The sequence below is a fragment of the Oryza glaberrima genome, chromosome 8 (genome assembly GCF_000147395.1).
Source record: "Oryza glaberrima chromosome 8, OglaRS2, whole genome shotgun sequence".
Classification (NCBI taxonomy): Eukaryota; Viridiplantae; Streptophyta; class Magnoliopsida; order Poales; family Poaceae; genus Oryza; species Oryza glaberrima.
In genome coordinates, this window is record NC_068333.1 from 12,038,656 (window position 1) to 12,054,952 (window position 16,297).

Genomic DNA, 16,297 nt, shown 5'->3' on the forward strand with positions numbered 1-16,297 from the left:
CTCCAACCAAACAAGAAATTAGATCGCCATATCTATACAAACCAAACAAAAATTTGGATAGCCATATCCAACGAAATATGTATGGCCATATCCCATCCATGTATGACCGTGAACCAAAACACCCTTAAGTATCCTATCCTCTAGTCTCTCTCTTGATTATGTGGAATGCACTGTTCTCAAGCAGTAGGTGCCACAAGCCATGGGCTTCTCAGCTCATGTTCACCACTCAGGGCCGAATGAAAAGCCCACCGACGCAGCAGAAAGGCCCAAAAAAAAACCCTTCCTAGTAGTAACAAACAAGCAGCCACGCTTCCCTTGGTTTCTCAGCGACTCGACTCCGCCCGTCCGGCCAACTCCGCGGAGTCGCCAACACGAACCCCCCCTCCTCTCTTCCTCCCTCCCTCGGTCTCATCGAAAACCCCCACTATTACTACCACTCCCCCTCGCCTTCTCCGCCTCCACAGCGACCAGCAGCCGCGCCGAGCTCCCAGATCCCTCGTGCATTCCGCCTTCTCCCGAGGTGAGCCACCCGCTTCCTCCTCCCTCGTCCCCGATCCGTGCCGCCACCTCCTCGCTCGCTGTGCGTGGCGCGGTGTTTCACTGATCTGTTATTTGCGGGGAGAAAGGAGGAGAGTTGGAGATGTTTTGTTTGTGTTGTCTTGTTTTGTTTCTTGGACAGGTCAAGTGGGGGATGCGGGTTTTTTTTTTCTTACCCCAGGGTTTATCAGCGAAATGTTTGTTCTGTCCAAATCGTGCTCCTGGCCTGGGTGGGGAATGATTTGAGCGCTGCGTCGCCGGTTTTGCATGTTAGATTTCTCTCTTGATTTGTTCGTGCAGGATAGGTTCTTTAGGCTTGTTTTTTTTTTCTTTTTTTATAGATTCCATAGTTCTGAAATACTAGTTTCTCGAGTGAGCTTTGGAGAATGGAGGTGATACAAATCTTGTATCTTTGTTTCGATTTGTTCTGTTTGCCTGAATACGGGTTGAACAGTTGAGGCTGAGTTAGTAGTAGGACAGATCATTCGTGTAATGTGTGCTGTGATGATCTTTTGATGCAGCAGGACGATGGGCGCTTCTGCAGCTGCCGGTATGCAGATGGTGGCTGCACGCCCCTGCATCTCAGCCTCCCAGGGAATGCTTACTTCCAGGGCGGCGGTCTCCCGGATTGGCCGCGCACTCAGCACCACCACTGGCTTTGCAACCTGTCCCAGAATCTGCTACTCCAGCCCTCTTGGTTCTTCCAAGCGCAGCGGTGTCGCCATCAGAGCAATGTCGAGCGAAAGTGGCCCCCAAGGCCTACCAATTGATCTTAGAGGTAACTCTTTAGCTGCATATCTGTAGTAATCATGCACCTAGCAATGCTATGTGATCATGTTCTTTTCCTTTACGCATTCATGTTTCCGTGCAACATTTTGATTGCTTAGCTTCTATTTTCTCAATTTTTCTTTTGCATCTAACAAGCATAGATGCTCATGGCATACGTTGGTTTTTGGTTAACTATATGGTTGAAGCCAAATATTATTAACCCCGTCAGCTGTGGTGAATGTTTGAATGGTGTGTGCTTATTTAGTTCAAACCATCTAATTGTAAAAACTGCGTGCTTTATGGAATCTAGTATTTTACATTCTGGTCCTCGGGAAAAAGGTTACTGCTGTTTTGGTTATCTTTTATGGACGATCTAATGGTGATTCAGTAGTAATATTGCGTTTATTACTCTTTGATAATGCTGTAAGAGCCAGCCTCATACATCACCGTGTAGACTAACATATGAGCAATTACCAGTATACCAGGGAGCATATCCTGTGCAAATGAAAGTGTTTTAAATTCCATTTTTACTTGATGTAGATGCTTTAAATATTCTAAAGAAAAGCAAAAGTTGGGTTTGACATACTGTATATTCATGCTAAGGTAGGGTCTTGAAAATTTTGATGAGAAATATCAAGCTAAATTTCTTTTAATTATTTGAGAATTTTTTTTTTAGAACTTATGTGCCTTTTGAAGGCCTCATTCATGAACTCTACATATTAAGGAAGTATCAACTTTATGTGCTTGCTCATTAAAAAAAGGTCAAATATAAATGCTTTCGTCAGCTGTAATGAAGTTTAGTGGCCCATAGCATTATCCAATGATTAACAGATGGTCACAATTATACAGAATTTTGCATAGTAATTACAAGTATTTTGATTTGTTGTCATATTGCTTTTGTTATTGGTTTGATTGAAAAACTAAAGGAGAGATTTTTTTTTTCAAAAAAACAGAGAACTCGAGCATATTAGTAGTACAAATCCTTCTCAATTGCTGCCACTCTTCTAATGTTTGTATGATCTCTCAGGTAAAAGGGCGTTCATTGCTGGAGTTGCTGATGACAATGGCTATGGCTGGGCAATTGCAAAGGCTCTTGCTGCTGCTGGTGCTGAAATTCTTGTTGGTACATGGGTGCCTGTAAGTGGATCCAACTCTTGCAGTGTTCAATAGGGATCATATTTGTTTTTTTTTCCTCTTTGTCATTCACTTAATGGAGAGTTCTACCTGCACAGGCACTAAACATATTTGAGACAAGCCTAAGGCGTGGAAAGTTTGATGAATCACGAAAGTTTGTATTATATTTCTATTTTTCTTGTTTTATCTAGCTTTGCTCTGAAAATAACATTTAACTCTTATCTAACTATCTCTTGATACAGGCTGCCTGATGGATCTCTTATGGAAATTGTTAAAGTCTATCCACTTGATGCTGTCTATGATTCCCCTGAAGATGTTCCTGAAGATGTAATTTTCTTATCTATTATTTTCTTCTGTTTAGCTCCCAATGCGGCTTTATGACAATCATTTTTATTTTTAATTTTAGGTCAAAGGAAACAAAAGGTATGCTGGGTCATCAAATTGGACTGTTAAGGTGTGTAGATGCAATCCATTTCATTCCATATGTCTACCCAGTTGATATACTTGGGTGTGCAAAAACAACATTAGGCGCGTTATACAATTTCTATAATCGGATTGTTTTTTAAGCTTTTGAGCTTTGACTAAACTGCTCCTATTTTTATTTGATAGGAAGTTGCTGAGTCAGTCAAGAATGACTTTGGCAGCATTGACATTTTGGTGCATTCTCTAGCTAATGGTCCAGAGGTATAGTGCCTCTGCCTATATTCCTCTGTGCTTACTGCAAGTGATGAAATTATTGTCCATACGTGTTACGCTTTCAACTAATGATCACCTACCTCTGTTTGAAGGTAACAAAACCACTGTTGGAGACATCAAGAAGAGGGTATCTTGCTGCACTGTCAGCATCGAGTTACTCCTTCGTCTCTTTGCTTCAGCACTTCCTTCCTATAATGAATCCAGGTAGTGCTTACTCCGCAGTTCTAACTCTCCACGCCTGCACTTGAACCGCTATCTTATACACTCCTAGATAAATCAAGCCGTTACTGCCTTTCATATCTTTGCAGTTTTATTTGTCCAGTGAATCATAGTAATGCTGCTGTTTACTTATGTGTAACTTGTCTCCTGCTCTGATCTGGATCAAGCTTTTCTGACTGAACAGCAATGCTGAAATTTATCCAATTGCATTAAGAAATAACTTGTTATGACGCTCAACCTATACTAACCTATACTATTTTCATTGGCACTGCCTCATATATGTTTAATATTTCCAGGTGGTGCTTCCATCTCTCTAACATACATTGCATCTGAAAGGGCAATTCCTGGGTAACTACATTATTTGAGATTTAAAATACAAAGCATTTTGTATCATTACTTACCGGTGGTAATTCTGATTATATATATTTTTAGATATGGTGGTGGCATGAGTTCAGCTAAAGCAGCTCTTGAGAGTGACACAAAAGTATGGTCTTCTAGAATATATATGTTATTTTCAACACTCCCTCCATCCCAAAATAAGTGCAACCCTCTAGTTCAAATTTGAACTACAAGGCTGCACTTATTTTGGGACGGAGGGAGTATGTACCATGAATGTACTTTTTTAATCTTTTTCTGCAAATCTTTGTAGGTACTTGCTTTTGAAGCTGGAAGGAAAGGGAAAATCAGAGTTAACACCATATCTGCAGGTATTTTCTTCTGTAGGAATATTCTCTTGGAATAAAGCTAGCATTGTAAATCTTGGAACTAGGTGATTGCCTATGCGATACCATTTGGAAATTAATGACAAATGATGCAACATTTCTTTCTAATTTTACATGTGAATTTCGGTTTGTCAGCACATGCATATGATGTGCTATTTCCCTTGGATATGATTTGCATAATTATTTAGGATCTCTTACTTTAACGATGTAGGAATAATTGTGAGTTCATTCTGATTTATTAAATTTACTCATAGGTCCTTTGGGAAGCCGAGCTGCCAAGGCAATTGGATTCATTGAGAAGATGATAGAATACTCTTATGTTAATGCACCGTTGCAGAAAGAACTGTTGGCAGGTCCAAAACCGCCTTATTTCTCTGTTATATATGCTTCTTGTTTTATTTAAAAGAACAACTTTTCATCCAGATATACTCTAACGAAAGCATTTTGTATGTCGAACAGACGAAGTGGGGAACACAGCAGCATTCCTGGTGTCTCCATTGGCTTCCGCTATCACTGGTTCGACTGTTTACGTTGACAATGGACTCAATACAATGGGGCTTGCAGTTGACAGCCCTACAATATCATCATAGGTGTGGTATGGTAGATAGATGGGTTTTCCTGCTTCATTGCGGCTTGTTTCTTGAATAAAGAGCTTAGTTAGGTAGTATAAGAGCTAAGGGCAGGAAGAAAAAATAGAGCATGAATCCAATTTGGTCCTTGACAATTGAGTAATTCCTGCACTGGGGTACTCGAGCAATTCTACTAGGTGGTTCGGAATGATTCAAGCCCCAGTTACCAATGTTCTGTGCTGTATCTTGAAATTTTTAATCATTGATACTGTGTTTCTTCGTATAAACTTTGTCAATACAGTGAAAATCATGTGCAATAATAAGAATGGATAATGTTTGGTAGTCTCTTCTGTATACCTTGCTGTTATGTTGTGCAAAATGTCAGGGTGGTGTATACTACAATCCACTCTTTTCATTAAAAAATTAAGAGTAAATAGCAGTTTGGGATAGATATTCTTATCAGATTTTTATATTGGACAACCCTAATTCAGCACATCTTTTCACTTAACACCAACTAGCTTTATCTTTTGTTTCAACTTAGATCACCCCCCATCAAATCAATCCTACTACTCGGACGACTGCCACCACGGCTCCCATTGCAACACCGGCCACATCTAACCTATTCTCTCACGAGCACTATCTCACCTCTTTCGTTCTTCCCTCGTGACGAAGGTGAGGTGATAACCTCTTTCTTCACTCACGCCTGATGCAACAAGGAGGAGCCCTATCTAGAGTCACTGATGCCCACCATGGTTGGATCCGACCTCCCCGAGTTCCCTCTGGCCCATGCTGTTGGCCTTGACCTCCACAGCTCCACTAAGACATCACCATGCATGATGACGGGGAGGAAGGAGAGACGATTGGCGGGTGCTTCTATATGCGAGAGGTGAGGAGTGGCGGCGTGCACTGTGGCAAAAGAGCAAGCTCTACACTCGAAAGTGGTAAAAGTGGTAAAGGAGAAGAGCTGTTGAAGGTGGAGAGAGAGAGGAGCGGAGGTGTTCATCATGGTGGAGGAATCATGCATGATGACGGGGAGGAAGGAGAGACGATTGGCGGGTGCTTCTATATGCGAGAGGTGAGGAGTGGCGGCGTGCATTGTGGCAAAAGAGCAAGCTCTACACTCGAAAGTGGTAAAGGAGAAGAGCTGTCGAAGGTGGAGAGAGAGAAGAGCGGTGGTGTTCATCATGGTGGAGGAATCATGCATGATGACGGGGAGGAAGGAGAGACGATTGGCGGGTGCTTCTATATGCGAGAGGTGAGGAGTGGCGGCGTGCATTGTGGCAAAAGAGCAAGCTCTACACTCGAAAGTGGTAAAGGAGAAGAGCTGTCGAAGGTGGAGAGAGAGAAGAGCGGTGGTGTTCATCATGGTGGAGGAATCATGCATGATGACGGGGAGGAAGGAGAGACGATTGGCGGGTGCTTCTATATGCGAGAGGTGAGGAGTGGCGGCGCGCACTATGGCAAAAGAGCAAGCTCTACACTCGAAAGTGGTAAAAGTGGTAAAGGAGAAGAGCTGTCGAAGGTGGAGAGAGAGAGGAGCGGTGGTGTTCATCATGGTGGAGGAAGAGAGGACGACTGCGGACGAGGGAGAAGCTGCGGTGGAAGTGCGTGGAAGAGGAGAGGAGGGACGGGTGGCCAATGCTTCCATGGCAGAGGAGCTTGCCATCGCCATCCCCACCGAGCAGGTGAGAACCTTTCCATTTTTTCTCCTTTTCTCTCATAAGCCTATTGACAGGTGGGCCACTAGCCTAAATTAAAATGATTGGTAGCAATATTTGATTTTAAGTGAAAAGATTCAGTTAAAGGTGGCTGAAAGTGACATAAGTTGGTCACTAGCCCAAATTGTAAAGGATTAGCAACAATACCTAGCTAAGTGAAAATATTGAGTTAGAGGTGGCTTAAAGTGACATTTTGGTAATAATAGCTCGACCAATATGTAATTCATATACTCATATGTACTACTTTGCATTTAAATACATGATAACTTTATTTATTTAAACTAGCATATTACTCATGAGTTGCAATGTGATTTTAATTAAAGAAAATTATTAGTAACATGTTAGTACCCTCTCTTTCTAATATAGACTAACCACGTCAGAATGATGCTACTAGATTATTTATCAAAAAATAGCTTCTTTTTATGGTGGTATTTATAGTTTATTTCTAATTAAGATGATACTAGAGTAATAAAGAAAATCATTAGGGTTTAATTAAATAAATTTTTATTATTACAAACTTGAAAATGAATTTTATCTCATATTTTAAAACATTTTCCGTATAAGAAGTTTTCACACGAAATATACTATTTAACTGTTTGAAAAACACGCTAATGAAAATCGAGATAAAATGTATGTATGTTAATAAATAAATAAAAACAACGGCCGCTTGTTTCGTACAACGTCGTCCTGGCTTCAGCTTGAGCGTGCATGTTCATCACAAAGGTTATTGTCTTTTTATTTTAATAACTTAATTTTATAGATATTAAAGGTTAAAGCGGTATTGAAGACCGCATCAATCATAAAATGGATTAGTTGGAGGGAGTTAATATAAATCACTAAGACTGCGTTGGAGTGAGTGGTTGTCTTGAGCTTTTCCCTTGCATGCATAAAAAATATAAATCATTAGATGAAACCCTCGTGTGTTACTGTGGGAGTTTAGTATGATAGCAGTAAGTAGAAATAATATGTAAGATAGATGATATAAGCTCGTATAAGTTGATATAGTTTGTGATAATTTAAATAGTATATAGAATAACGATCCAAATATAAAAGTAAGGTGACGAGGTTTCATGAGAAAAGAAAAGGAGGGGGTAATTTGGACTATAGATTAATCATCTAAGGATTAAAAGCAATTGATGTGATATGACTTAATGTGAGAAGAAAATGAGAAAAATAATTTGGACCATAGATTAATCATCTAAGTGCTAAAAATAATTGATGTGATATAGTTTAACGAGAGAAGAGAGAAATAACATTAATCAAAGTGAGGATAAACTGTATAGTTATATAAGATATTATAAAAATGATGGAGAGATATATTAAAATATTATTTGAATTAATTGGAATGATGATTTAACATGCTTGCATTCTAAAGTTCTAAAATTTAATAAATTATATAATTATAGATAATATAGCATGTTTATATGATTTTTAAGATATAATAATTGTTAGTAGATGATGGCATTGCGTCTTTGCATGCTGAATTTTAAGATTTAGTGGGTTATAACTTTATAGTCGATGTTTAAAATAATAATTGTTAGTGGATGATGACGTGTGGCATTTCTGTATGTTGAGTTTTAGGATTTAGTGGGATGTAACTTTATAATAAGATAGGATCAGTGTAAGATTAATTAAGTATTAGAGTAACTACTGTAAATTTATAAACTTTATTTGATTTTTTTTAAAAAACTTTTACCGTTAAATATTTTAGAGAACAGACACCGGACGCTTAGTAATTTGAAAAATTAAACGTGCTTAGTTAAAATTGAGAAAACAGATAATCCATTAATGTGATTAGAACTTAGCCTAAGGGCTTGTTCTGATGGGTGGTTTGGCAGAAATTTTGGTGGCATGCCAAGCGAGATAAACTATTAAGGCAAGTACTATGAGGTTCTAAGCACAAACTCTAAAGTGCCATATATGTTTAAATAATGATGTAGAGAAGAGAAGAGAAGAGAAGAGAAGAGAGAGGGGATGAGCCACCCCTCATGTAAGAGGCAAAACTTAAAGAAACAAGAGAAAATGAGATGGCTGATTGGTGGGACTAGTGTATAAAATGCAATGCATTTATATAAGTTAATTTTAATTTTTTGGATGGATGATGTGAATAAAATTGGAGGTGACTACCACATCTGTCGTAAAACTTGCCCTAATCAAGTACTCCATCCGTCCCATTTTAGGTGCAGCCATGATTTTCCTGTACAACTTTGACCATCCATCTTATTTGAATTTGTTTTTGAAAAAAAATAAAAAAACATAAGTCACGTATAAAGTACTATTCATGTTTTATCATCTCATGACAATAAAAATACTAATTATAAAAATTTTCAAATAAGACAGATGGTTAAAGTTGAGCACGGAAACTTACGGTTGCACTTAAAATGAGACGGAGGAGGTATTAATTATTAAAAACTTGAAAACAACATTTATTTGATTTTTGAAGAACTTTGATATAGAAAACTTGTATATACAACACACGATTTAGCTATATAAAAAATGTGGCAATAAAATCGAGTAAGCTATACCGATATGTGAGATGGCGAAAAATACTGAGCCGTATACGTTGACCAAGAACAGCGATGCATGTCGCCGTATTATTATCATGTCTTCGTATATGTTGTCAAATATATATATACTACTAGTACTCTCTTCCTTCTATAATATAGCAATATAAAGTCCAATGATATACTATAACGAATCTAGATCTGTCATATGATTCTATGCTACTGTATTATGGGACGAAGGGATTAGCAAATTATGGTTTAGTTGGCCATATATAGCTTGAGACCCTGCTCAGCGATTTGATCAATCTGGACATCGCGCTTAAAAATCGAAAGGAAAAGAGAAAAGAAGCGGTCCTGGGCGTTGTGCTGGTTTGGTACGGTGGCACCAAGCTGGGCCGTACAAAGCCACTGGTGTGGGCCTTATCGTTCGCCCATCATGCAGATCGCTCTGGTGTTTGCGTTGACTGTAATCGTGCACGTGTAATACACGTTTTCCATATATGGTAAATCGCAAGAAACATATGAATACCCTGAAAGTTTATTGTGTTTTCCACAATAAATGTCGCATGAAACATACAAATACACAAGTTTAAGAACAATATGTTCTAACATGATCTAGCCTACTTTGGTAACCCCCTCTTGGACACTTGTTGTGGAGGTGCAAAGTAGACAACATTACAAAATGGACACAATTTTCCACAACTTAACAAACACTTGAAAGGCTCAAAGCAAAAGAGTTATCTTTAGGTGCATTCAAGAGAACTCCACTAAGTAAGAGAAAAGAACACAAGTATCTACACAATTGATTTGTGTCATCCACAATAACTTCAAATGTAACCCTCACAATCTGCAATCCACAATAACTTCAAGTTGACATGGATATTTTGAGCTGCATTAAAAAAAACAAAATTAACCAAAGAATATCACTACTTGGAGAAAAAACTGAAAACTAAACCAGGAACATTGAAATACTCTCAAACTGAATAAGTATTTGTACAATTTTTGGAAAAGAGTATCACATGTGTTGTTAGACATACATTTTTGAATGAGCATAACCGATTTTTCCCAAAAAATAACTAAGAATCATTAGTATTTTGAAACTACTTTGAACATAATAAATTCAAATAGTAAGCACAACTAAACAAATTGTAAGCCTTCAGGCTTCAGGCAGCTATGCACCAAACTCCAGAAATGTCTTTCAGTCTAAATAAAGTTGCAATAGTGAAATAAGTTATATGGTAGAGCAAAATGTTAGGGTATCAACTAAAATGGTTCAGTTTGAGTCTAGCAGAAAGCGAGTTTCATGCCCTCATTGTAAAATCAAATACAAATGTTATACTTCCAATACCTGAAGAACAATTTTTTCCAAAGGATGGTAAAAAGCCTCAACTTATGCAAGATATAAGGTGGCAGGCAGATACGATTTTACAATTTTTATTTTTGAACTTTGAAGAAAGATATGTATAACTAAAACCAAGTCATAAAACTTAATTCTGTAACTAAAATATAAGTGTTAATTTTAAAGGGCTACAGTTCAAGAATATCCAAATCAGATAACATAATGCAATATGCTATATATCCTAAGTGTGAGGTAATAAAAATAAATCAGATAAAACCATGGAAACTTTTGCTTGCTGAGAAAACCAATAATTTAAAATAGCATCCTTAAGCATTCATATCATCAATGATCCCGTAAAATGTGAGGCACATGATCTTCTAGTAGCAGATTAGAATAGAAAAGACTGTTGCACTGAAGAAAATGTTGATACCTGGCCTCACACATGATGTAAGACTGCTTCTTTGTTAAAAAAATTGCAAATGTTAGTTTGCACGTGGTAAAAAAAGGTTCTAGCAGTTCTTTATAGGGATACAAAAAAAATGAAAAAAAAACTACATTTGGCAGTTTTTAATAAATATTTTGCACTGAAGGAAATCATGAAGTTCTACATAATTTAGATCAATTAAGTAGACCAAATACAAATTCTTCTTGTTCTTCATGAACAACAGTGCAGTATAAATGACAAAACCAATAAACATTTGAACTAAAATTGACACAGCTACAGTCAAGAGGTATACTAAGCCCCTCTCTCACCTTTTCCTTTTGTTTTCCTTATTGCAACCTTTGCTTCTGTCTAGACCAGATCAAGAGAGCAACCTAGATTAATTTAACAGAAAAACATCCCACAACTGATGTAACAGAAAGAATAGGCAAGCAGATAATCCATCATTGATAAATGTCTGAAATCACCATGTTCAACCTACAAAAGAAATTTTGTCAACAAGAATCGGAGATTTCTGAAATTAATTACCACACTGGCCATCAAAGCCAAGTAGAGATTGCTAAATAAACCAGCCACCGCCAAGTTGTGTTTCTGCTTCTACAATGTATATATGCCAAGTAACGCTTCTGCTTCTGCAAAGTAGAGGATTCTTTCACAAGTGATTGGTCAGCTTTAGGGTCATTCCAAAAGACTGGAATGGTGTGTTTGAGAAAGAAAACAAAGCACTGCAACGGTTACATTTTGCCTAAATTTTCAGATTAAACTGCAGGTTCATCATAATAGTTCATAGAGAAATCGTTATTGTAATTTACATACAGCTGTTGCAATCTACAGTCTGAAGTGAGGGTTCACCTGGGTGGGGGCAGATCCTCCACCATAGCCATGTCGCACACCCCAGCTATGTTCAAAGAGAGGAAGCGAGTGGCCGGGCGATTGCTGAGAGAGCATCAGGGTGCAGGCAAGCCGGTTGAGTGGTCCGGGTGGCGGAAGCGGCCGGATCTGCTCAGCCTCGAGCCCTCTACGGAGTAGGGCTTTGACTCCACGCTGCTCCTGCCATAATATCCCAAATGTTCCGGCTTGAGAAAATGGAGACAATGAGTTGCAGATCGAGATTATGTGTCATCACAATCATGCGAGCAACAGGGTGCAGGTGCAGTTGCTGGTGGCCTGTGGTTGATGTCCGACGGTGTCAGGAGCAGAGAACGGGGAAGGGCCAGTAGGTGGATCAGATGCTGGATCGGCTTGGCCTCCCTGGCAGGGGCAACCTCGACGGATGAACCAATCGGATTGACTCGGACTCGGCAACAGGCGCGAGGAACCGGCGACGCGAAAGGGTGCGATCGGCGGGGCAGAGGTTGCAGCGGCGGGGAAATCGCGATGGAGCAGCGGATGGGCGAAGAAATCGTGGTGGAGTGCGCGGCGGCGGCGGCGGCGGATGGGGAAGACCTCGGCTCCATGGGGGGGGGGGGGGGGCTGGGGAAGACCTCGCCTCCGGTTCAGTGCGTGGCGGCGGAAGAAAGCGACGACCTCGAGGGTAGCGGTGCATTGCGGCGGCGGCGGCGGATGGGGACGACGTCGGCTCCTGCTGCGGCCGGCCGCGGCAGATGGGGAAGACCACGGCTCCGGCGGTGGTTGGGAAGACCTCGCCTCGGTTCAGTGCGCAGCGGAGGCGGTGGAGTGCACGGCGGCGGCGGCGGCGGAATGGGACGACGACGCGAGGAGGAGGAGCGAGTCGTATTCTTTGCGCGGAGACCGCGCGTGGAGAGGGTGAAATCATGCGTCGGAGATGGGTGGATGGTACGGATTACACCTGAGGTGCGAATGGACGGTAGGGATTTAACCTATTGATTTGGCATGTAGGGGTGAACTCTTTTTATATTAGTACAGATGAGTGTTGACGCGTTGCCTTATTTGTTAATCTCATGCACAAAGCAAGCAGAAATACGTGGAAAGGATACATAGAAGAAAGAAACAAGTAAAAATAATTTTGCAAAATCTTTGGATAGATAAACATAGTATGGGTTCAACTTAAAAATTGAGTCGGGTCACATCGATATTCTATACTTATACAAAATTAAAACAATAATTATGAAAAGTAAATTGTATAAATAATATAAAAGTTGGATAAAACTTTATAATCCTGAAAAATATTATTTTTACAATATTTATTTTCTCCTAATACTACAATCTGTAATGAATTATACACAATTTTTTAGGTTTTATGAAGTCGCTACAATTTTAAGAAAACATACATTTTCTCTTTTTTTCCTAATATCGTCAAAATTAAATAGTATATCCTGAATCCAAAATAATTATTGACAATCAAATCCTATTTCAGTTCATTTCTACAAACACAATTAAAATCCACTAACATGTCCTTTTAAAACTTAAAAGGCTATGTCCTTTGAAAGATTATGGGCATTAAAGAACTCATGTAAAGTAACTTTTTATATTATATGTATTTTGCACGAGTATAAACTAGCCGGCGCGTCAACTGGCACGTTGATTTTCTTGTGGAGTACTAATTTTCTTCCATCAGTTTAGAATTCTTCTGTTTTCCAAAGAATCTGAAGATCTTTTTTTTTCTAGAACATGAAATCTGGAAATGCTTGCGAAAACAACATAGGTCACGTCGCTTGGGCTTCCTGCACCGATGTTCCCAGCGCTAGTCTCGGGCCGAACGGAGTAAAAACTAAAACGCTGCAGAATTGTTTAGTACCACCTTGCCCAACCACGGTAGAGGGGAGCCTGAGGCACTGTATATAATGCGACCCGATACCACATTGTAAAGCATAACTTTCTCGGCCTTTTGGCTAAGATCAAGTGTAGTATATGTTCTTATCAGTTTAATATCTGATACGTGGGCCACGTGTCCACGGATATTAAATTAGTATTTTGTGGGGGAGGGCCCACCACGGTAGGTCGCTACTGGGGCCCCCATGTGTCGCCTTGGCTTTGCACTGCTGCCTTGCTCGGTGCACCCCAACCAAATCTGTAGTTTAAATTTTTTCCTAAGCTTTTGCTCACTAATTTGGTTTAATCATTGACCAAATTAAACTGACTAGGAATGAAGTCATTGACGAATTTTTGACTTGACTTTTCAGTGAGTGATTTTAAGATTTATTTGTCCAAACCGTGAGTGATTTGGTTCCAATTTATGTAGAAAAACAAACGAGAGTCTGTTTAGTAAGCGTTATTTCGAAATGGCGACTTGCTCCGCTGCTTGCACTCGCCCAGCCATCGTCGTCACGTAGCCGGCCATGGCGCGGCGGCGCTGTCTACCTCCCTGGTCGGCCGCCACACGACGGTGTCGTGTGATGCAGTGGTCGGCCTATAAGCGGTGGGATCTCGAAGAAGGGTAAGATATGTTCTCGTCTCGCGTGGGATTTTTTTTGCTTGGAAAATCTGACGGTAGCCGTGGCCGTGGCAGTGGTGGAGCTGTAGGCGGCGGCGAGGAGCGCGTCGCCGGTGGTGGTCTACAAGGTGAGGTCCAGTCTCCTCGCGTTGCCACCACCGCCTCCGCCGGCGAGGCCCTAGGAGGAGTCCAGCGAGGAGGTCCCGCCGCCTCCGGAGCCGGTGCAGGTGGGGGAGATCATGGCGGAGGAGTTGTTGCAGTACGACGGGTCCAACCCCGAGAAGCCGCTACTCATGGCGATCAAGGGGCAGATTTATGACGTCTTCCAGAGTAGGTCGCTTCCGTTAACAATGCTTCTATTACTCTCAATAGTCATTACAATGCTTTTTTTTTTACTCTGGCCCTGTTTAGTTTCCAAAACAAAAATTTTTACGCTGTTACATTAAATATTTGGACACATGCATGAAGTATTAAATACAGGAAAAAAACAAATTACACAGATTGCGTGTAAATTGCGAGACGAATCTTTTAAGCCTAATTGCACCATGATTTGACAATATAGTGCTACAGTACATATTTGCTAACGATGGATTAATTAGGCTTAATAAATTCGTCTCGCAGTTTCTTGGCAGAATTTGTAATTTATTTTATTATTAGACTACGTTTAATACTTCAAATATGTGTCTGTATATCCGATGTGGTAACCAAACCTAAATATTTTCCCCCACTAAACAAGGCCTCTGTTTCGGGTATGGATTTCCATCCTTGTTTGCATGTCATCTAAATAGTTATAAAAAAATTTGAAAAAAAAATAATAACATAGATTAATATGAAATATATCACTCCACAAACATGTAAGACCAAATTCGACTTCTACAAGTTGCAATAAAAGAAACAAATTAAACTGAAAATAGTTAACGTACATTCGCATATATATTTGTTATTTTTATTACAACTAGGAAGGTAGCTCGTGCATTTGTGCGGGCATGTATCGCGAGGGCATTCACGCGGATTCATATTTTTTAAGAAACTTATAATAATAGAATATATATCAACTCGATGACACCTACCACGCTTTAAAAGTACTATTTCTCTACAAATTTTCTTCGTCGGCATTGTTTGCATAATTTTTCCAACCTATCTTTTAGCTTTAAACTATACAATATTTATTCATGCCGGTAAGAAATTAATTATAATGTTTTTCATTATCTTGCAGGAAGGTTGACTTAATTTGTTTAAAACAAATTTCTAACAAATTAAGTGTAAATTAAAAATAAGGTGTTTTTCCTTGCAAGTTGAATGTTTACTTGCTCTATTTTTGAACAAATCCTAGAAAATTATTATTACTAACAATGAGTTTTATTTGTACCATAAAGCTGCCCCTCTTTCTAATTGGTTCATGCTCACACAATTTGTTACATTCTTACATATATATGAATGAATAAAGAAAATATATCCACATATCTTGTTTCCATATGATATGTGATCTATAGAATTTATTTAAATACGTATTCAACATAAGTGCTAAAATTTAAATTTTATAGTAACAAATATAACTTCTAAACCAACTAAACCAACTACTTGCTGCCTTAGTGCGGCTTGTATATATGCAATAATATATTAATAAACACCTAAGTCTATGGTATACGGTACATGATAGATTGAATTACATTATTAGTATATAAACACTTAAGATGGTTATGGCAATAGAATAGGCAATGTTTGTTCCAATTTAAGTAAAAATATGAAGCATTTTTAATGAATTTGAGATATTTTCTCCAATTGGTTCAATCTAGTGAACTTTCTTCAGGAGTCATATATATTCTCCCATTGGTAATATGGATCATGAACTATTTATTCACTTATAAATAAAATAACAGTTCAAACAACCTGAAAAGTTAGTTGTATATTTTTGTTCTTTTTTTTTTTGAAAACATCACAGCAGGGGAGGCCCCCGCGTTAAAAAAAATATTAATAATAGAAAGAACCAAAAAGATTACAACAACCTAATCCAGTTTAAAATTACATCTTTATCTCTCTCGTTCAATCCAAACAACAAAAAAAGGAGATCACCCTTAAGGGAATATATCCAAGAAGCCAAGGAAGGAAAAATATTCTCAAAAAGTATATTTTTGTTCTTAATAATCTTTTGTCTCAAAATTTGCTTTCTAAGGTATAGCAAGAAAATGGGATAGGGAACATGATTTAGAGAGAGGGAGTGAATAATAAGAGAGGGGACAGAAGATGGGAGTAAGCATGTCTGTGTCCATGTATAGGCCAGGGTGGGGTTTGGG

At 39.1% G+C, this 16,297-nt stretch overlaps 1 protein-coding gene, 1 long non-coding RNA gene and 1 other non-coding gene across 4 annotated transcripts; 2 read left to right on the forward strand and 1 right to left on the reverse strand.

Moving 5' to 3' along the window:
• The first annotated feature begins 337 nt into the window (after positions 1-337).
• Positions 338-4,987, forward strand: LOC127782968 (enoyl-[acyl-carrier-protein] reductase [NADH] 1, chloroplastic). Of its 2 annotated transcripts, none has more exons than XM_052310261.1 (13): positions 338-520; positions 1,059-1,315; positions 2,333-2,442; positions 2,538-2,593; positions 2,682-2,766; positions 2,846-2,893; positions 3,049-3,123; positions 3,228-3,339; positions 3,651-3,702; positions 3,787-3,838; positions 4,004-4,061; positions 4,331-4,429; positions 4,536-4,987. In XM_052310261.1, the coding sequence occupies exons 2-13, from the start codon at positions 1,066-1,068 to the stop codon at positions 4,664-4,666; spliced, it is 1,128 nt and encodes a 375-aa protein (XP_052166221.1). In that variant the 5' UTR covers positions 338-520; positions 1,059-1,065; the 3' UTR covers positions 4,667-4,987. The 2 variants fall into 2 exon arrangements, with proteins under 2 accessions (XP_052166221.1, XP_052166220.1); XM_052310260.1 differs by having other exon boundaries at positions 1,062-1,315.
• A 4,400-nt stretch (positions 4,988-9,387) lies between these two features.
• Positions 9,388-12,404, reverse strand: LOC127781201 (uncharacterized). Its single transcript, XR_008018942.1, has 2 exons — positions 10,960-12,404; positions 9,388-9,756 (listed from the first exon to the last, which is right to left on the reverse strand). It is a non-coding gene; the product is annotated as an uncharacterized LOC127781201 (long non-coding RNA).
• Positions 12,405-13,440: 1,036 nt separating this feature from the next.
• LOC127783440 (U2 spliceosomal RNA) lies at positions 13,441-13,634 on the forward strand. Its single transcript, XR_008019341.1, has one exon. It is a non-coding gene; the product is annotated as a U2 spliceosomal RNA (small nuclear RNA).
• Positions 13,635-16,297: the final 2,663 nt, after the last annotated feature.

Coding starts and splice junctions, on each gene's coding strand:
- LOC127782968 (XM_052310261.1), top strand. CDS start 1,066: ATGGGCGCTTCTGCAGCTGCCGGTATGCAGATGGTGGCTGCACGCCCC. Junction 3,124..3,227: donor CTCTAGCTAATGGTCCAGAG/GTATAGTGCCTC, acceptor CTCTGTTTGAAG/GTAACAAAACCACTGTTGGA. Junction 4,430..4,535: donor GCAGAAAGAACTGTTGGCAG/GTCCAAAACCGC, acceptor TATGTCGAACAG/ACGAAGTGGGGAACACAGCA.